The sequence below is a fragment of the Saccopteryx leptura genome, chromosome 2 (assembly GCF_036850995.1).
Source record: "Saccopteryx leptura isolate mSacLep1 chromosome 2, mSacLep1_pri_phased_curated, whole genome shotgun sequence".
Taxonomy (NCBI): Eukaryota; Metazoa; Chordata; class Mammalia; order Chiroptera; family Emballonuridae; genus Saccopteryx; species Saccopteryx leptura.
Window position 1 is genome coordinate 345628184 of NC_089504.1, and position 23287 is coordinate 345651470.

Here is a 23287-nt window from a genome sequence, read left to right on the forward strand (position 1 = left end):
AGAGAGGGGGAGGGGGAGGGGTACAAAGAAAACTAGATAGAAGGTGACAGAGGACAATCTTTCTTTGGGTAATGGGTATGCAACAGAATTGAATGACAAGATAACCTGGACATGTTTTCTTTGAATATATGTACCCTGATTTATTGATGTCACCCCATTAAAATAAAAATTTATCTATAAAAAAAAATCGAACTGCCTTTTGACCCAGCTATACCACTGTTAGGAATATACCCCAAGAACACCATAGCACTGTTTGAATAGAAGAAATGCACCCCCATGTTTATGGCAGCATTGTTTATAATAGCGAAGATCTGGAAACAGCCCAAGTGTCTGTCAATGGACAAGTGAATTAAAAAGCTTTGGTAAATATATGCTACTCAGCCATAAGAAATGATAACATTGGATTATTTACAATAACATGGATGGACCTTGATAACATTATACTGAGCGAAATAAGTAAATCAGAAAAAACTAAGAACTCTATGATTCTATACATAGGTGGGACATAAAAATGAGACTCAGAGACATGGACAAGAGTGTGGGGGTTACAGGGTGGGGGGGAGGAGAGGGAGGGTGTTGGGGGAGGGGAGGGGCACAAAGAAAATCAGTTAGAAGGTGACGGAAGACAAGTGGACTTTGGGCAATGGGAATGCAGCATAATCAAATGTCAAAATAACCTAGAGATGTTTTCTCTGAACATATGTACCCTGATTTATCAATGTCACCCCATTAAAATTAATAAAAAAAAGAAAGACCAAAGTTAGAAGAAGGATGAAAGTAGCAAAAATAAGAAAGAATAGAGACTAAAAAGACAATAGAAAAAATGAGTAAAACTTAGAGCTGGTATTTCAAAAAAGAAACAAAATTGAAAAATCTTTAGCTAGACTCACCAAAAAACAACCTCAAACCAAACCAAATCAAAACAAAATTAAAAAAACAAACAAACAAAAAACCCTAAAACGAAGAGAAGATTCAAATAAATAGAATCAGAAATAAAAGAAGAGATGTCACTATTGATATCAGAAAGATGCAAAGAATCATGAGACTACTAAGACCAATTATATGGCAATAATTATATGGCAACAAGTAAGACAATGTAAAAGAAATGGATAATTTCATAGAAACAAAAACTTGACAAAAATAATTCATATATAAATAGAAAATCTGAATAAAATCATACTAGTAATAAATTGACTCCATAATATAAAACCTCCCACGGACATTAGTCTAGGAGCAGATGGCCTCACTAGTGAATTCCACCAAGCATTTAAAGAAGAATTAATACCAGTGTTTCTTAGACTCTTCCAGATAATAAGAGGAGGGGACACTTTAATCCTATTTGTAAGGCCAGCATTACCCTGATACCTACACTAGACAAAGACACCAAAGAAAGAAAGTTACATATCAATATTCCTGATGAACACAGATAGAAAATCCTCAACAAAATATTAGCAAAGATATTCAACAAAAGATTAAAAGACTCATACACCATGATCAGGTGGGATTGATTCCAGGGATGCAAGAATGGTATGACATCCTCATATCAACATGATAACACTACATTAACAAAATATAGGATAAAATCATATAATTATCCAAAAAAAGGTAGAATAATCATTGAGCAAAATTCAGTATATCCCTCTGATAAAAACTCAACAATGTGGGTATAAAGGAAATATACCTCAGTATAATAAAGGCTATATATAACAAGACCATTGCTAACTTCATTCTCAATGGTAAAAACTTGAAAGCTTTTTTTCTCTAAGATCAAAAACAAGATAAGAATGCCACTCGAGGCCCTGGCCGGTTGGCTCAGTGGTAGAGCGTCGGCCTGGTGTGCAGGAGTCCCAGGTTCAATTCCCGGCCAGGGCACACAGGAGAAGCGCCTATCTGCTTCTCCATCTCTCCCACTCTCCTTCCTCTCTGTCTCTCTCTTCTCTTCCCGCAGCCAAGGCTCCTTTGGAGCAATAGATGGCCCGGGTGCTGGGGATGGCTCCTTAGCCTCTACCCCAGGCACTAGAGTGGCTCTGGTTGTGACAGAGCAACACCCCGGATGGGCAGAGCATCACCCCCTGGTGGGCGTGCCGGGTGGATCCCGGTTGAGCGCATGCGGGAGTTTGTCTGACTGCCTCCCCGTTCCAGCTTCAGAAAAATACAAAACAAAAAAACAAAAAAAACCACCAAAAACAATGACACTGGATACTTCATTCAACATAGTAATACAAGTCCTACCAAAGCAATCAGGCAAGAAAAAGAAATAAAAGCATGCAAATTGCAAAGGAAGAAGTAAAACTGACTTTATTTGCTGATGACATAATATTATATATTAAAAAATCCAAAGACTCCACAAAACACTGTTAGCAGTAATCAACAAATTCAAGGAAGTTGCAGTCTATAAAATCAACATATCAAATCTGTTATATTTCCATACACTAATAACAAACTATCAAAAAAAATTCAGTGAACAATTCCATTTACAGTTACATCAAAAGAATACAACCTAGGAATTTAATCAAGTGGGTGAAAGACCTGTATACTGACAACTAAAACACATACATCAAAGAAATTGAGGAAGACACAAATAATAAAAAGATATTCTGTGCTCATGAATTGAAAGAATTAATATTGTTCAACTGTCCGAAATACTCAAAGCAATCTAAAATTCAATGTAATTCCTAATAAAAATTCCAATGGCCTTTTCTGCAGAAATAGAAAACAAAATCCTAAAATGTATATAGCACTGCAAAAATCCCTGGATAGCCAAAGCAATCTTAAGAAAAAGGGCAAAGCTGAAGGCATGATGCTCCCTGATTTCAAACTATACCATAAGCCTTAGTAATCAAAACAGTATGATAGTGGCATAAAAAAAGATATACAGATCAATGGAACAGAATACAGAGCCTAGAAATGAGCCCAACACATTTATGACTAAGGAGCCAAGAACATAAAATTGACAAAGAACAACAAATTGTGTTGGGAAACTGGGTAGTCACATGCAAAAGAGTGCTGCTGAACCACTGTCTTACACCACACACAAAAATGAACTCAAAACGGATTAAGACTTGATCATAAGATGAAAACCACAGAACTCCTCGACAAATATATAGGCAGTAAGCTCCTTGACATGAACCTTGCCATGATTCTTTTTGAATATGACAAAATAAATAATAAATAAATAAACAAACAAGTGGCACTACATCAAACTAAAAAGCTTCTTCACAGCAAAGAAAAACATCACAAGACGAAAAGGCAAACTACTGAATGAGGGAGAAGATTTGCAAATCATATATCTGATAAGGGGTTAGTTTCTGTATGCATTAAAAAACTCACACAGCTTCATTACAAAAACAAAAAGTCAAACAAACCTAGACAATATAATTAAAAAGTAGTCAGAGGATCTGAATAGATATTTTGCCAAAAAAGACATTCAGATGGCCATGAGGCACCTGGAAAAGTGCTCAAAAACACTAATTATCAGAAAAATGCAAATCAAAAACAAAACCCTGCACCAGTTGCAATGATGACAAAAAGACAAGACCTAACAAGTGAGGGTGAGGATGTGGAAAAAAGTAAACCCTTGTGCTCTGTTGGGTGGAAATGTAAGTTGGAACAGCTATAATGGGGCTTCCTCAAAAAATTAAAAACAGAACTACCTACCTTATGATCCATCAATTCCACTCCTGGGTATTTATCTGAAAAAAACAAAAACACTAACTTTAAAAGCTAGGTGCACCCACATGTTCACTGCACGTATTTATAATAGCTAACTTACAAAAACAGTCTAAGTGTCCATTGATGGATGAATGGGTGAAGAAATATATATGAATATACACATGGAATATTATTCAATCATAAAAAAGAAAAGTTATTCATCTGTAACAACATGGACCTTGAGGGCACTATGGTAAGTGACACATCAGAGAGACAAATACCATAGGATCTGCCTTATATGTGGAATATAAAAAAAACAAAAACAAAATAAAGCTGAGCTTAAAGAAAAAGAGAACACACTGGTGCTGGCCAGGGGTGGGTGGGTAAGTGAGGTAAATGACACAGGTCAAAGATATAAAATCCCAGTTATGAAAAAAACAGTCATGTAAACTTAATGTGATGATAGTTAATAGTACTTTTGTGCAAATTTCAGGTAAGAGAGTAGATCTTAAGTTCTCATCACAAGAAAACAAATTTGTAACTAAGGATGCTGGCTGATGTTAACTAGGCTTATCATTGTAATCATTTTACAATACTTACAAACACAAATATTCATGTTCTACAATTGAAACTAATATCATGTTATATCAGTTATACCTCAATAAGAAAATCAGCATATACACACCACTAGACTTCAGAGGGCTTGTAGTATCAGGAAGAGCAGGTGATTCCACGCTATTCTTCCTAGTCAAAGGAATAAACATGTGAAGACGCATCTGTTCTGACCTTCCCAATCCAGCAGGAAATATCAGAAGACCACATGATGTCACATGACCAGAAATGTTCCCAGGGATGATTCCTGACTGTCTCATTTCTGGCTAAGGTTGATAAGAAGGATTCCCAATTAAGGAAAAGATCAAACAGTAATTGCATAAGCCTCATAAAATTCAGGGAACACCTTCCTCCTTGACAATTCCACAGTAATTACAAACACAACCAAAACAACAAGGAAAGTCCCGCTTATTGGTTCCAACATTGGGGGTCCCGGGTATAAAAATCCAAGGACAGAAGGAATCATCAGAATTCGAGAAACTCACCTCTGAAAAGGAGTCCACCCTCCACACCTGACACCATGTGCTGCTCTCCCTGCTGCCGCCCCTGCTGTGGGTCCTGCTGCTGCCAGCCATGCTGCTGTAGCACTCCCTGCTGCCAGCCTTGCTGCCGCCCCTGTTGCTGTGGAACTCCCTGCTGCCAGCCAGTGTGCTGTACTCCTGTGCACGTCTGCAGAACCTGCTACTACCCCACCTGCTGCTGCGTGCCTGGGTGCATAGCCTATGGCTGCGGATGCGGCTGTGGCCAGTCCTGCTGCTGCTGATCACCTGGCCCAGAACCACCGTCTGTCTGCACACACTACTTCTGCTAACTGACTTGCCATTATGGAAACAAATTAACCTTCTAGACTTTGTCGACAACCAGCATGGGGATCCATAATTTCTGTGACTCATCAGCTTGTTTAAAGAATCAGGTTGATGGAGTGCAGACAACTACCCTGGATTCTCATCCTCCCATGCATGTGGGTCTTGTTTCAGCTTTGTGCATCCTCGATATGCAGTTATGGTCTTGGCCTTGACTCGGAGGTCAGGATCAATGGCTCCCTCTAAATAACTTTGTCAAACAACATTTCATAACTTAATAGGTTTCCGTACCTGAATAATAATCTTCATAATCTTATTATCTTACAGTGTACTCATGATACTTTGTATAAGGCTTTCTTTTTTCAGAATCATTTTGTATTGTCTTACTAGATGCAGCACTCTTCTTTATGTGTTTCATAATAAAGTCTATACCATAATTCACCCCTGTTGTGTTTGGTTTACAGTACAGTATTCCTGCAATAAGGATTTAAATGCATATTACATACTATATGCATCATTCATTCTGAGCATCATAACAGCTCCACAATTATTATATCCAATTTCAGAAAAAGAAATCATGGTGTACTGTCACAAGCTAATAAGTTACAGACTCAGATTCAGGACAGGGTCTTCTGTTCCTGCTGGAAGTCACCTACATTTACATATCAAAGATGTAGAGGTAGAACCTTGGGTCACTGTACCCTCATCAAGCTGCAGTGCTGTCACTGCTCAGTTAAGGTTGTCCTCGGGCATGAGCACACCATGGACACTCCAATAAATTCCCACATTCCAGATATACTTTTTCTTGTTCTCCACCTCTTTATGATGATTATTACTCACTAAATAGTAACCGCTTTCTCTGCCTGCTTCTCTACTGATATGAGGAGTCCAAACTGACCAGATGATGGTTGTAAAATTAGATTTTGTCCCCTGACAAAACAATGCCTTTCATAGGAGTAAAACTACCAATCCAGAAGAGCCTAAAGGCATGACGGGATAGGAAGCCAGATTCCCGAGTATGTTGCAGGGGGTTATAGTGAGAGGGTCACCTTAATTCCACCCATTGCTTCTGAACCCATGTATACTAACTTTTATGAACATATAGTAATACATATATGTCAAGCAAATAATGGTTATTGGATCAAAATATACACCACATTCAGAAGACAATACACCAATTCCACAGATTGTTACTTTTATATTGGTGTCTTTGCTGCACATCTAAAACACCATTCCCATTTATCATCAGGCAAGAGTTTCTCTGTCCTGTGATGTGTGGTAGGACAACTAGATCCATAGGACAAGTGGATCCATCGCTATGTGCCTATTGTTGACCTTGTTCCTCATGAAGTGGGTTCCTTGGTCAAAATGGTGTAATCCAGGATCCTATGACAATAATACTGTAAGCTGGTGGATAGTACTGCAGACAGGGAAGAACAAACATGCAATCGTATGAAGGAAGAACCGCTATCTTTTCAATATAGAAGTGGTACAATATAGAACATTGGCTGTGTATGGGAGTTTGTTTTCATGATTGATATTATCAAGAAGAATTCAACACCATTCTCTGCTTAGGACAACAGCACATACAGCAGAGAAAGCTACAGGAGGGGAAGCCCTTGCTGTTGGTCCACACAAAGCCTCTGTCCCTGTTCATGCTCCCTTGTGTAAGTATCAGTGCACCTGAGAAGGGGGCCAGGATGAGCTACACCAACTCATAGTTGTCCAGTGCCTACTAAGTGGTGGAGACTCTCTGGGGACCACTGAAGTGGGACTCACAGTGGAAACACTTTCTGCCCACAGACCAGCTCTATCTACATGATTCTCCAACATCTTAGTCTTCTACTCTTGCTCCCTGCAAGGATGATATCAATCAATAAGACCTCTCAGCATTCGCAAATAGACAGCAACATCATTTCCTTAGGACATATTTTCTCCACATAGATAGCCATTGTACTACTCTTTGCACAATTCTTTTCATTGAAAATATTTTCTCTTTTCACTGCCTTGGCAGACCAGAAGTTGTCGAACTGTTGTAGCATAAATGCTCCATCTGGCATAGAAGCTCATGTTGGGGTAATCAAATGATGAAGTTTAAGGTTTTGCATGTTCTCATATCATAATTAATTTGTATTTTATTTATTTATTTATTTTGTATTTTTCTGAAGCTGGAAATGGGGCGAGACAGTCAGACAGACTCCCGCATGTGCCCGACCGGGATCCACCCTGCATGCCCACCAGGGGGCGACGCTCTGCCCACCAGGGGGCGATGCTCTGTCCCTCCGGGGCGTCGCTCTGTCGTGACCAGAGCCACTCTAGCACCTGGGGCAGAGGCCAAGGAGCCATCCCCAGCGCCCGGGCCATCTTTGCTCCAATGGAGCCTTGGCTGCGGGAGGGGAAGAGAGAGACAGAGAGGAAGGAGAGGGGGAGGGGCGGAGAAGCAGATGTGCACCTCTTCTGTGTGCCCTGGCCGGGAATCGAACCCGGGACTTCTGCACGTCAGGCCGACGCTCCACCACTGAGCCAACCGGCCAGGGCCAATTAATTTGTATTTTTGCAGAAATTCTATAGGATGGTGGTAGAATGATCACCCATGTGTTCTTTATCCATTAAGGTGAGCATTAAATGTGCTCTTTTCCCTGGACATGCTAGGGCTTTTTGTTAGCACCTCAGTATGGATGTTTATATATATATATATATATATTTTTTTTTTTTTTTACAGAGACAGATAAAGAGAGAGAGAGAGTCAGAGAGAGGGATAGACAGGGACAGACAGATAGGAACGAAGAAATGAGGAGCATCAATCACCAATTTTTTGTTGCAACACCTTAATTTTTCATAGATTGCTTTCTCATATGTGTCTTGACCGCAGGCTTTCAGCAGACCGCGTAACCCCTTGATTGAGCCATTGACCTTGGGTCCAACTGGTGAGCTTTTGCTCAAACCAGATGAGCCCGTGCTCAAGCTGGCGACCTCAGGGTCTCGAACCTGGGTCCTCGGCATCTCAGTCGGACGCTCTATCCACTGCGCCTCCACCTGATCAGGCTGGATGTTTATAATTTGAAAAGGGGGATTAACTTTTTTATATCGGGTGTACAAGATAAATAATATAGACAAAACCTTTGATTATTACGGAAAACAAAAATAACTATTCTATTCTAAAAGTAAGTATAATAAACACATTTGTTTCTGTTATATCCCTTGAAAATATAAAAATTGTGGTCTCTCCAAGAAGGTATCTTCCTGTAGACTGACCAACCCAGTAAAAGAATGAAAAACATAGAAAGAAAACACTTCCAGGCTAATCCATGGGTAGACATAAAATGTGAGATGGTAGCTGAAAAGTACAGAAATATTTGTAAGGGATGATGATCCAGTATATGTGAGAAACAATTCATGAATTGGTTTAAATATATTCCATATTTCCCCTCAAACAGAGAGCTTATGAGTGGCAGAACAGAAACTTGAGGCCTCTTCCTCATGATTTAAATCCCATGAACCAAAATCTATTGGGTTCTACTTCCACAATAAAGAACTTATGTTTGAAGATAAAATCAGAGATGCACCATCTTTGTGGGAATTTAGTACAGAAAATGGATAATGCAAACTAGAAGCATCTTACAAAATCGGCACAGACACAAATAATAAGAATAACAAATATCTGTATATTTCAAGGATATTATATTCCACTAAATCAGAGGTGGGGAAACACATGCCAGAGATTAGAGTGAAGTGAATGTGATTTTGCAGCATGGAATATCAGGAGACAAGATAACTACTGACAGAAGGAACTGCTCTGCAATGCTATTCTGACTGTCTAATCACAAGTGATCACAATGAGCAAAAGATGCAGGAGCCCAGAAGCTCTCTTTATGAAAGATGTTAGCAAAGGTATGGGCTACCATTGGGGTAGGAACTCACATCACTGGAAGTATCAAAGCATCAATAACACTATCACTTGGTAGATACTGGGATATTGTATCTTTGATTTACAGTGTCTGTTAGTGAATTCAATAGGAGAGTTCAGGGGTACCTTATATTACTGAATCTCTATGATGTCCCTAAATTCTCTGTCTTGTTCAAGCACTATAATTGCTTGGCAACATAGCTGTCATCTCAGAAGTTCACAAGCATTTACATGTTTTTTTATTTGTTTTAATTTATTGGGGTGACATTGATTAACAAAATTATACCAGTTTCAGGTGTCTAATTCTATAATACATCATCTGTATACTATATTTCAACACTTTGAGTATGAGGGGCCCTCAGTTTACCATAGAGTTCCGTTCCTACAATAGTGACGTAACCTGAATTTTGGTGTAAGTCAAAACACAAACAAAACACTTGCATTTTTAACAATCCAAAATGGCGTAGGTAAGCGTACTGCGGAACGCCAACTCCCTCACTCACACACCTAGTTACTGCATATTCTTCCACAGCACATAACCAAACTGGTTCACTCACATATCCTTAAGTACGATGCTAACAGTGTAAGCTGAAACACTCACATCTCAATTTTTTAATGTTTTTATGGGAGTGAGTGTCATAAACTCGAACATCATATGTCAAGACTGTCATAACCTGAGGACTCCCTGTATTTCACATCAATCCCTCTGGCCTGAAATGTTTCTGTTGAAAAAGCAGCTGAAGCTTTATGGGAGCTCCCTACTAGGTAACTGTCTTTTCCTTGCTGCTCTTACGATTCTCTCTTTATCTTTAACCTTTGCCATTTTATTTATGACGTGTTGCATGGGCTTCTTTGGATTCACCTTGTTTGGGACTCTCTGTGCTTTCTGAACCTGTGTGATGTTTTCCTTCACCAGGTTAAGGACATTTCTAGCCATTATTTGTTCAAACAGTTTCTGGATTCCTGGCTCTCTCTCTTCTCCTTCTATGTTATATTGCAGATGTTGTTACTCTTGATTTTGTCCCACATGTCCCTTTAGACTTTCCTAGTTTATAAAAAAAAATTCCTTTCTCTCTTTGTTGCTTGCTCTGTTATCTTGTCCTGTAACTTGCCGATTCACACCTCTGCTTCATCTAACCTACTATTGATTCCTTCTAGTGAACTCATCCTTTCAGATATTGCATTTCTCATTTCTGACTGATTCTTTTTTATGGTTTCTATGTCCTTTTTAATACTTATTATCTCTTTGTTTAAGTTCTCACTGAGATCAACCATTTTCCCCTATGGTCCTTGAACATCCTTACAACCATTGTTTTAAACTCTGCATCTGGTATCTTGGTAGTTTCCATTTCATTTAATTCTTTTTTTTTTTTCTGGAGATTTCTTTTGTTGTTTTATTTGGGGCCTATTTCTTTGTCTCAATTGTTTTTGTGTGTTTGTCTCTGTGTATTAGGTCGACTTGATATGGCTCCCAAACCTGTCGTGATGGCTTTACAATGTAAATGTCTTGTGGGGCTCCGTGATACAGTCTTCCAGATTACCTGAATTAGGTGCTCCAAAATGTCTTTCATGTGGGTTCTGTGCACCCTCCTTTTGTTTGAAGTCTTGAATGCTGTTAGCCCATACATGGCTGGAGTTACCTCTCAGGTTGGTTGATTATAGGATAGACCTTGGTCATTGTGTATGAGTCACTGTGCAGGGGCTGTGCCCCCAGGCAGAGTTGTTTCAGCTGAGTGCGGTGCCTGCCAGAATCCCTCCTTCGGTGTGCCACTTAAATGCCTAGTTGGGTTGAGCTCTGTTGTGGTCTGAAGCCCACGAATGGTTGTTTTGATTCTGGGTCCTCTTGGACAGGCTTCCAGTGTAGGTCAATGTCAGAGGTTGTCTGTAACTGGACTTGGGCTATCTGGTGATACCATGCTATTATTCACTGTTTGGAGCTGCGTCTACTGGGTCTGGGTGTGCGTGGCAGGGGCCAAGCTGTGTACAAGGGCTAGCTCTCTCCAGCTCTAAGCTGGAGGTAAATCAATAAAGTGTCCAGGTTCCCTGAGGTCCAACTCTATCTGTTGGCTACTCTGTACACCCTCCGGTCTTCGTCCAGAGCCTTCCAAAGAAAGACTAGAGTGGGCCCAGGCTGACCATAACCCTTCCACAAGGTGTGAGCTAGGAAGGGTGGGATGACTGAGGTTGGGAGGAGGGGGCTTGTGGGTCTCCTGCTTAGTGGCAGCCCAGTCAGGCACTCAATGTAGGGGAAAATGGCCGCTACCCCAGAGCCATGCCACTCAGTCTGCCGCAGTCTCCAACCTTAGCTCCTCCAGGAGAAGCACACTGCAGGTTCAGGTTGGGTGTCAGCCTGCCCTACTGCAGGAGCAAGGTCATCAGGGTAGAGCCACTGGGCCCCGAGGGAACAGAACAAAGGAGTCTCCCATTGTGGGTGGAGTTGGCAGAGCCTACAGGAGGGGGGCAAGCACGTCCCCCACCTCCAGCTCCACAGGCACACAACCCAGTGCCCTTCTGAGTCCCAGACAAGAGCCACCAAGGGAGACATGTACGTGCTATAATTTGAAGGGGATGCGGTTAAATTCTATTTCTTGACCTGGTAATAATGACATGAGTGTGTTCACTCTGGATAATGTATCAAGTTGGAAACTAGTAACAATTTACCAAGCTGGAAATTACAAAATTGGGCACTTGAAAAAAAAGTTAAACTACAAATTAAAAAAAAAATCTCCATTGATTGAGAGGAGAGAGAGAAAGGGAATGAACTACAGGAAGGGAGAGAGAGAGAGAGAGAGAGAGATAGAAGTATCAACTCATTGTTCCACTTAGTTTTTCCATTTACTTGTACACTCATTGATTGCTTCTCGTACATGCCCTAACTGGGGATTGAACCCATGACCTCAGTGCACCTAGATGACGTTTCACCCACTGAGTCACCTGTCCAGGACCAAACCACAAAATTTTTGACCCTGTCAGTACTCTAAGATACTTCAGGTGTTATCTCACATAATCTAATTACTTCACTAAAAAAGGAAAAGAAAAAAAATAATGTGCAGTCAGAGACCGAAATGACTCTGGTAGTAAACAGGTTAGGCATAAAATCACCAACTGCTCTGAACTGCCCAGACCAGGAGGAACTATCTAGATCACAGGAGCAGAATTGACTGAAGCAGGAACATGCTGATAATGTAACCATTTCTCTTTTTCTATAAAAAGACTTTCTATGAGTTATTTTCAATTAAGAAGTCAATTAGGCACTTATTTTCAAAAAAATTCATAACATTTAGGGTACAACTTCCTCCTAACATTTCCCCAAATGACAATGAAAACATGTAAACAAGAATAAGGAAAACCTTGGCCATTGGTGCCAACATTTCGGGCCCCACGTATAAAAGCTCCAGAAGAGAAGGAACCATCAGATTCTGGAAAACTCACCTCTCAGCAGAAGTCCACCCTCCACACCTGACACCATGTGCTGCTCCCCTTGCTGTCAGACCACCTGCTGCCGGCCCAGCTGCTGCTGCCGCCCCTGCTGTGTGTCCAGCTGCTGCTGCCGCCCCTGCTGCGTGTCCAGCTGCTGCCAGCCATGCTGCCGCCCCTGCTGCGTGTCCAGCTGCTGCCAGCCATGCTGTCGCCCCTGCTGCGTGTCCAGCTGCTGCCAGCCATGCTGCCGCCCCTGCTGCGTGTCCAGCTGCTGCCAGTCTTGCTGCCGCCCCTGCTGCGTGTCCAGCTGCTGCCAGCCTTCTTGCTGCTGATTGTCTCTCCAAAAAAACCACCACCTTGATGCAACACTGTTAACGGATTTGCCATGTGAAAAATTTTACTTCCTAGGCTTTGATGACAACCAGTGAACTATTAGAAAACTTGTGTTATTTATTGACTTGTTCAGAAGCTGGTGAATTAGCTCAATGTAGTGCAGAGAATTTCACACCATTTTCTTTCTCCCGTGTTGTGAATCATGTGCTAGCTTCCTGCATCCTTGATATGAAGTCATGTTATTGGCTTTAACTCTGAAGTCAGGATCTCCTCCTCCCTCTAAAAAATTTATCTTTATAACTTCAATAGGTCTCTGTGATTGATCAGTATCTTCAGAATCATATTTTCTTTTCAATATACTCATAGTTCTTTATCCTGTTTCTTCTTTTCATGGTCACTTTGTAACTTCTCCCTAGATGTAGGGATCTTACTTATGCTGCTTAATAAAATCTATAACATTTTAAGATTCCCACGTGGTGCTTTCTTTTACCTTACAATAGTCCTGACATAACAATTCATATACCTATAGCATACCATCTGCGGTATCCAACTACATCTGCAAAACAGCCTGTCACTAATTATTATCTACATTACAAAATCATTGTGTAATGTCTCATAGCTAATTATAAATAGACTCAGATCCAGGACAGGGTCTTCTGTTCCTGCCCAAGGTCACCTACATTTATACGTCCACACAAGGAGCAATCATACCGAGTACTAAGGTCTAGTAAGATGTGCATTTGATTTTCTACTTTAACGATCGCAGAAATAATCCCTCACAAATACAGATACATTCCTCTCAAGTTGTGTTTCACACCTCAGTTCCTGAAGCTACATGGTAAGGCAGTAGGGACAGAATTTTGGAGCTCTCGTGTGTGCCGGGAGCTTTTCCAGTCTCCAGGGTTTAGCATCCTTAAGTTCTCATGAGAGTCACATTTAAAGGTACTTGTTCCTTAGCTGATGCAAATCAAATTCTAAATTACTATCTTCTCCTCAGTAGCTATCAAAAGAGCAAGGAATTAAGTAATTTCTTGCATAAAAATGAATCTTATATTGTATTACTCCACTTTGGGGCAATTTGTCTTTCCAATCAAGGTGTTTTTAAGAAAATTAATTAAGAGCAAAGTTAGGGAATGAAACACACAATGCAATGGGCATTTATGACTTTCAGCAATTCATATCTTCTAAACCAGGGGTCCCCAAACTTTTTACACAGGGGGCCAGTTCACTGTCCCTCAGACCATTGGAGGGCTGCCAAATACAGTGCTCCTCTCACTGACCACCAATGAAGAAGTGCCCCTTCCGGAAGTGTGATGGGGGCTGGATAAATGGCCTAAATCCTACACCTGCCAGGGTACTTGTTCTAGGCCCTGCTGCCTAGGCCATCACTGCTACTGAGTGGAACCATAGCCCATCTCTGGTTATAGTTTGCTCACTTGGTACACTCCAACAGTCCACAGACAAAGAACTCAGGAGCATGTGCCCTGTGGGCCATAGTTTGGGGACACCTGTTCTAAACCATTTAAAGGAACAAAATAATTTTTTGTGTTTCCTGAGGTAAATAGGGAATGAGGGACATGGGAACTTGTGATTCTACAGGAATCTGAGGAATGTGAGAAGAACCTGTGTGCTCCTAGGAGTCAATCGAGGTAGACAGAAGACTAGCACTTTTGGTCCTTAAGTAATGTTGCTGCCAGAGCATTTAGTGAGCTGAGGCTTGATTCTGGCTCTGAGAGGAACAGAAGAGTTAAAGATCTATGTTATATCCTTGAGAGCATCATGAACTAACAAGGTTTGTCAACTTCTGAGACTAGGCATCTGCGTTGCTTTGAAGAGACCTCCAAGACCAACTTTGCTGACTACTATCTCTTGTTGGGTGTTTTGGGTAAATTATATGTAGAACATATATGTTCTTGATTGCCTACAACTTGATAAATATTCATGAAATGCTTTGTGTACATATTTTTAATTCTTGAGTAAATGTTCAGGGTTGATTTATAAGTATGTTCCCATTTTAGGGAAAAGAAAATTAAAACTGTGAGAATAAATGAAAGCTATAGTTTGCATTCTCTGAGGATAAAGATTCAAGGAAACATAGTTATTTAAGATGTGCAGATCACATTGGCAGAGAACTGAGAAAATGATGTAGGCAAAGGTGTATATAAAGCCAGTATCAAGTTTAGAACTGAAGCTTAAACCTGAGAGAACACTGTCAGAAATAATGGAAAATACACACTTTAGAACTGTCCTACTGATGAATAAAGAAGCTGGAGTCTTTATTAAAAGAATCACTGGCTGAATGATTTTCTTATGTGGCATACACGAAGCATAACTTTCTATTGTTTCATGAAGAGAGCCCTAAAACATAAAAGTGCATGTCTGATAGGAGGAAAAAGATCTGAGCACACTAAGATCCAAGATATGTGGGTGGTTGTCTCAGTCCATTTGTGGTGCTACCACAAATGACTTATTAGTAGTTAGCTCAAACAATGACATTCATTTCTCACATTTCTGTAGGCTGGGAAGTCCAAGATCAAGTTGATCGCAGACTAGGTGTCTGGTTGAACCTGCTTCCTGGTTTGCAGATTGCTGTTTAATTGCTGTATCCCCCAATGACACAGAAAGTGTGAGGAAGCCCTAGTCTCTTTTTCTTATTATCAGAGCACTAATCCTATCACTGAGGGACTTGCTCACATATTCTCAGGCTAATGTAATTATCTTTCAAAGATCCCCACTCCAAAAGGCATTACACTGAGTACTAGGGCTTCAACATATGAATTTGGGGAAGAGACAACATTCAATTCATAGAAGTGAGGTAATAAACACATCATCTGCAATCTGTCCTTTGCTCCTCCCAGACCAATCTCTGCTTCTTTAAGGTGGTGGACAGCTACATTTCTAAATGAGGAGAAGAAGAACAGGAGGAGAAAGAGTAGGATCAGGAGAGAAAAAAAGAGGAAAGCAATTTTATACCTCAAACAATTAGAAAAAAAAGAATTAAGAAAGACCAAAGTCAGTAGAAGGATGAAGGTAGCAAAAATAAGAAAGAATAGAGACTAAAAGGACAATAGAAAAAATGAGTAAAACTTAGAGCTGGTATTTCAAAAAAGAATCAAAATTGAAAAATCTTTAGCTAGACTCACCAAAAGACAACCTCAAACCAAACCAAATCAAAACAAAATTTTAAAAAAAACAAACAAAAAACACCAAACCAAAGAGAAGATTCAAATAAATAGAATCAGAAATGAAAGAAGAGATGTCACTCTTGATATCAGAAAGATGCAAAGAATCATGAGACTACTAAGAACAATTATTTGGCAATAATTATATGGCAACAAGTAGGACAATGTAAAAGAAATGGATAATTTCATAGAAAAAAACTTGACAAAAATAATTCATATATAAATAGAAAATCTGAATAAAATCATACTAGTAATAAATTGACTCCATAATATAAAACCTCCCACAGACATAAGTCTAGGAGCAAATGGCCTCACTAGCGAATTCCACCAAGCATTTAAAGAAGAATTAATACCAGTGTTTCTTAGACTCTTCCAGATAATAAGAGGAGAGGACACTTCAATCCTATTTGTAAGGCCAGCATTACCCTGATACCTAAACTAGACAAAGACACCAAAGAAAGAAAGTTACATATCAATATTCCTGATGAACATAGATAGAAAATCCTCAACAAAATATTAGCAAAGATATTCAACAAAAGATTAAAAGACTCATACATCATGATCAGGTGGGATTGATTCCAGGGATGCAAAGATGGTATAACATCCTCATATCAACATGATAACACTATATTAACAAAATGTAGGATAAAATCATATAATCATCCAAATGAAGGTAGAATAAGCATTGAGCAAAATTCAGTATCTTCCTTTGATAAAAACGCAACAATGTGGTACAGAGGAAATATACCTCAGTATAATAAAGGCTATATATAACAAGACCATTGCTAACTTCATACTCAATGGTAAAAACTTGAAAGCTTTTTTCTCTAAGATCAAAAACAAGACAAGAATGCCACTCGATACTTCATTCAACATAGTAATACAAGTCCTAGCCAAAGCAATTAGGCAAGAAAAAGAAATAAAGGCATGCAAATTGCAAAGGAAGAAGTAAAACTGACTTTATTTGCTGATGACATAATATTATATATTAAAAAACCCAAAGACTCCACAAAACACTGTTAGCAATAATCAACAAATTCAAGGAAGTTGCAGTCTATAAAATCAACATATCAAATCTGTTATATTTCCATACACTAGTAACAAACTATAAAAAAAAATTCAGTGAACAATTCCATTTACAGTTACATCAAAAGAATACAACCTAAGAATTTAATCAAGTGGGTGAAAGACCTGTATACTGACAACTAAAACACATACATCAAAGAAATCGAGGAAGACACAAATAATGGAAAGATATTTTGTGCTCATGAATTGAAAGAATTACTATTGTTCAACTGTCCCAAATACTGAAAGCAATCTAAAATTCAATGCAATTCCTAATAAAAATTCCAATGGCCTTTTCTGCAGAAATAGAAAACAAAATCCTAAAATGTATTCAGCACTACAAAAATCCCTGGATAGCCAAAGCAATCTTAAGAAAAAGGGCAAAACTGAAGGCATGATGCTCCCTGATTTCAAACTATACTATAAGCCTTAGTAATCAAAACAGTATGGTACTGCCATAATATATATATATATATATATATATATTAATAGAACAGTATACAGAGCCTAGAAATGAGCCCAACACATTTATGACTAAGGAGCCAAGAACATAAAATGGACAAAGAACAACAAATTGTATTGGGAAACTGGGTAGTCACATGCAAAAGAGTGCTGCTGAACCACTGTCTTACACCACACACAAAAATGAACTCAAAACGGATTAAGACTTGATCATAAGATGAAAACCACAGAACTCCTCGACAAATATATAGGCAGTAAGCTCCTTGACATGAACCTTGACATGAGTCTTTTTGGATATGACAAAATAAATAATAAATAAACAAACAAATGGCACTACATCAAACTAAAAAGCTTCTTCACAGCAAAGAAAAGCATCACAAAATGAAAAGGCAAACTATTGAATGAGGGAGAAGATTTGCAAATCATATATCTGATAAGGGGTTAGTTTCTGTATGCATTAAAAAACTCACACAGCTTCATTACAAAAACAAAAAGTCAAGCAAACCTAGACAATATAATTAAAAAATAGGCAGAGGATCTGAATAGCTATTTTGCTAAAAAAGACATACAGATGGCCATGAGGCACCTGGAAAAAGTGCTCAAAAACACTAATTATCAGAAATATGCAAATCAAAATCAAAATGAGATATCACCCCGCACCTGTTACAATGATGACAAAAAGACAAGACCTAACAAGTGAGGGTGAGGATGTGGAGAAAAGGGAACCCTTGTGCTCTGTTGGTGGGAATGTAAGCTGGAACAGCCATAATGGGGCTTCCCCCAAAAATTAAAAACCAAACTACCTATGATCCAGCAATTCCACTCCTGGGTATTTATCTGAAGAAAACAAAAACACTAACTTTATAAGCTATGTGCACCCACATGTTCACTGCACGTATTTACAATAGCTAACTTACAAAAACAGTCTAAGTGTCCATTGATGGATGAATGGGTGAAGAAATATATATGAATATACACATGGAATATTATTCAATCATAAAAAAGAAAAGTTATTCATCTGTAACACCATGGACCTTGAGGGCACTATGGTAAGTGACACATCAGAGAGACAAATACCATAGGATCTGCCTTATATGTGGAGTATATAAAAAAACAGAAAACAAAAACAAAATAAAGCTGAGCTTAAAGAAAAAGAGAACACACTGGTGCTGGCCAGGGGTGGGTGGGTAAGTGAGGTAAATGACACGGGTCAAAGATATAAAATCCCAGTTATGAAAAAAACAGTCATGTAAACTTAATGTGATGATAGTTAATAGTACTTTTGTGCAAATTTCAGATAAAAGAGTAGATCTTAAGTTCTCATCACAAGAAAACAAATTTGTAACTAAGGATGCTGGCTGATGTTAACTAGGCTTATCATTGTAATCATTTTACAATAGATATGAACACAAATATTCATGTTCTACAATTGAAACTAATATCATGTTATATCAGTTATACCTCAATAAGAAAATCAGCATATACACACCACTAGACTTCAGAGGGCTCGTAGTATCAGGAAGAGCAGGTGATTCCGCGCTATTCTTCCTAGCCAAAGGAATAAACATGTGAAGACGCATCTGTTCTGACCTTCCCAATCCAGCAGGAAATATCAGAAGACCACATGTCACATGACCAGAAATGTTCCCAGGGATGATTCCTGACTGTCTCATTTCTGGCTAAGGTTGTTAAGAAGGATTCCCAATTAAGGAAAAGATCAAACAGTAAATTGCATAAGCCTCATAAAATTCAGGGAACTACTTCCTCCTTGACAATTCCACAGTAATTACAAAAACAACCAAAACAACAAGGAAAGTCCTGCTTATTGGTTCCAACATTGGGGGTCCCGGGTATAAAAATCCAAGGACAGAAGGAATCATCAGAATTCGAGAAACTCACCTCTGAAAAGGAGTCCACCCTCCACACCTGACACCATGTGCTGCTCTCCCTGCTGCCGCCCCTGCTGTGGGTCCTGCTGCTGCCAGCCTTGCTGCCGCCCCTGCTGTCAAATCACCTGCTGCAGGACCACCTGCTGCGGCCCCTGCTGCGGGTCCTGCTGCTGCCAGCCATGCTGCTGTAGCACTCCCTGCTGCCAGCCTTGCTGCCGCCCCTGTTGCTGTGGAACTCCCTGCTGCCAGCCAGTGTGCTGTACTCCTGTGCACGTCTGCAGAACCTGCTACTACCCCACCTGCTGCTGCGTGCCTGGGTGCATAGCCTATGGCTGCGGATGCGGCTGTGGCCAGTCCTGCTGCTGCTGATCACCTGGCCCAGAACCACCGTCTGTCTGCACACACTACTTCTGCTAACTGACTTGCCATTATGGAAACAAATTAACCTTCTAGACCTTGTTGACAACCAGCACGGGGATCCATAATTTCTGTGACTCATCAGCTTGTTTAAAGAATGAGGTTGATGGAGTGCAGACAACTACCCTGGATTCTCATCCTCCCGTGCACGTGGGTCTTGTTTCAGCTTTGTGCATCCTCGATACGCAGTTATGGTCTTGGCCTTGACTCGAAGGTCAGGATCAATGCCTCCTTCTAATTAACTTCATCAAACAAATCTTATTACTTATTAATATTGCTGTAACTGAATAATAATCTTCATAATGCTATTTCCTTACAATGTACTCATGACACTTGTATAAGGCTTTCTTCTTTCAGAATGACTTTGAATTGTCTTACAAGATGTAGGAAACTTTTCTATGTGCTTCTTAATAAAGTCTATACCATAATTCATCCATATTGTGTTTGATTTATTGTACAGCATTCCTGATATAGGAATTTAAAAACACATTGCTTAGTATATGCGTCATTCATTCTGAGCATCATAACGGCCTCCCACAATTATTATCTACAGTTTTAGCAAAAGACATCATGATGTATTGTCACAAGCTAATAATTAACAGATTGAGATTCAAGACAAGGTCTTCTGTTCCTGCTCCATGTCACCTACATTTACATGTCAAAGATGTAGAGGTCTGAGCCTGCTTTAAATATCTTTGTCAGACAGCAGTGCTGTTATTTTTCAGTTAAGCTTGTCACCAGGCACGAACACACCATGGACACTCCAGTAAATTCCCACATTCCAGATGTGCTTTTCCTTGTTCTCCACCTCTTCATGATGATTATTACTCACTAAATAGTAACTGCTTTCTCTGCCTGCTTCTCTACTGATATGAGGAGTTCAAACTGACCAGACAGTGGCTGTAAAATTAGATTATGTCCCTTGACAAAAGAGTGTTTTTCATAGGAGTAAAACTACCAATCCAGAAGAGCCTAAAGGCATGACGGGATAGGAAGCCAGATTCCCGAGTATGTTGCAGGGGGTTATAGTGAGAGGGTCACCTTTACTTTCACCCATCGCTTCTGAACCCATGTAAACAAACATTTATGGATATATAGTAATATGTATATGTCAAGCCAATAATGGCCATTGGATCAAAATGTACACCACATTCAGAAGACAATACACCAATTCCACAGATTGTTACTTTTATATTGGTGTCTTTGCTGCACATCTAAAACACCATTCCCATTAATCATCAGGCAAGCGTTTCTCTGTCCTGTGATGTGTGGTAGGACAAGTAGATCCATGGTTATGTGCCTCTTGTTGACCTTGTTCATCATGAAGTGGGTTCCTCGGTCCAACATGGTATAATCCAGGATGCTAGGGCAATAATACTGTAAGCTGGTGGACAGTACTGCAGACTGGGAAGACCAAACATGCAATCATAGTATGGAGGAAATGCTGTCTTTGCAATGTTTAAGTGGTACAACGTAGAACATTGGCTCTGTGTGGGTGTTTGTTTTCACAATTAATATTACAGATAAGGATTCAACACCACTCTCTGTGTATGACAACAGCACATACAACAGCAGTAGCTGTGCAGAGAGGAAGCCCGTGCTATTGGTTTACACAAAGCCTGTGTCCCTGTCACCATGACTACTTATTTATGCTCCCTTGTGCAAGTATTGGTGCACCCGAGAAGGGGCACAGGATGAAATACATCAAGCTCATAGTTGTCCAGTGTCTACTAAGTGGTGGAGACTCTCTGGGGGCCATTGAAATGGGCCACAAAGTGGAAACACTTTCTGCCCACAGACCAGCTCTACCAACATGATTCTTCTCCAAATGTCTATATTCCAACTTTGCTCCTTCCAGGGCTCAAGCCAGTTAGTCAAGACTTTCCCACTTGCAAACAGCCAATTAGCATAATTTTCTCAGGCCATTCTTCTCCAAAATATGCATACATATATAAATAATACTCAATGTACTACTCAGAGTTTTTGAATTGGAAATACTTCCTCTGTCTACAGTCTTTGTACCAGAGGTTATTGATCTGTTGTCATAAAACCTATCCACCTGGCTTAAAATCTGCTATGGAGTTTATTGATTGATGAATTTTAAGGTATTCCATGTCCATTTATTATAATAATTTATTTTTTCAGGAATAAAATGGAAACATGCTAAGAATTATCATGCTTGTGTTCATTAACCATTAAGACTATCACTAAACTGTGCTCTTCTCCCTAGATGTGCTAAGACCTGCCTTTAATTTCTCTTTTGGAATGGTTATAATTTGTAAAGTTGAGGTCAGTTTGTGTTAAGTCAGGGCTACAGAGATAAGCAAAAGAAACAATTACAACTGATATTTCCAAAATACAAAAGGTTATAAAAGACTAGTATAAACAATTATATGACAACAAAGTGGGTAGTCTAAAAGAAATGGTTAATTTCCTAGAAACAAAAACCTACCAAGCAAACAATCCAATTAAAAAATGGAGAGAGGACCTGGACAGATACTTCTCCCAAGAGAACATACAAATGGCCAACAGATGTATGAAAAGATGCTCATCTTCAGTAGCTATTTGAGAAATGCAAATCATTTCTACAATGAAATACCACCTCACACCTGTTAGATTAGCTATTATCAATAAGACCGATAATAAGTGTGGGAGAGGCTATGGAGAAAAAGGAACCCTCATCCACTGTTGGTGGGAATGTAAATTAGTACAATCATTATGGAGGAAAGTATGGTGGTTCCTCAAAAAATTAAGAATAGAACTACCATATGATCCAGCAATCCCTCTACTGGGTATCTACCCCCAAAACTCAAAAACATTCATACGTAAAGACACATGCACCCCCATGTTCATCACAGCATTATTTACAGTGGCGAAGACATGGAAACAACCAAAGTGTCCCTCAATAGAGGACTGGATAAAGAAGATGTGATACATATATACAATGGAATACTACTTAGCCATAAGAAATGATGATATAGTGCCATTTTAGGACAACATGAATGAACCTTGAAAACATACTGAGTGAAATAAATAAATAAAAAAATGCTAAGAACTATATGATTTCACACATAGGTGGGATATAAAACTGACACTCATGGACATAGATAAAAGTGAAGTGGTAGCCCTGGCCAGTTGGCTTAGTGGTAGAACATTGGCTCCACGTGTGGAAATCCCGGGTTTGATTCCTGGTCAGGGCACACAGGAGAAGTGCCCATCTGCTTCTTCACCTTTTCTCCTGTCCTTCTCTATCTCTCTCTCTTCCTCTCCTGCAGCCAAGGTTCCATTGGAGCAAAGTTGGCTCGGGCACTGAGGATTGCTCCATAGCCTCCATCTCAGGTGCTAGAATGGCTCCAGCCACAATGGAGCAATGCCCCAGATGGGCAAATCATCGCCCCCTGGTGGGCATGTCGGGTGGATCCTGGTCGGGCGCATGCGGGAGTCTGACTGCCTCCTGGCTTCTAACTTCGGAAAAATACAAAAAAAGAAAAAGGTAAAGTGGTTACCAGGGGTAGGGGGCTGTGGAGGAGGGGAGGGTGTAAAGAG

General features: G+C 39.8%; 1 protein-coding gene across 1 annotated transcript; it reads left to right on the top strand.

The window, feature by feature from the left end:
- Positions 1-12440: 12440 nt before the first annotated feature.
- On the top strand, positions 12441-19693 carry LOC136392332 (keratin-associated protein 9-1-like). Its single transcript, XM_066364428.1, has 2 exons — positions 12441-12710; positions 19382-19693. The coding sequence occupies exons 1-2, from the start codon at positions 12441-12443 to the stop codon at positions 19691-19693; spliced, it is 582 nt and encodes a 193-aa protein (XP_066220525.1).
- Positions 19694-23287: the final 3594 nt, after the last annotated feature.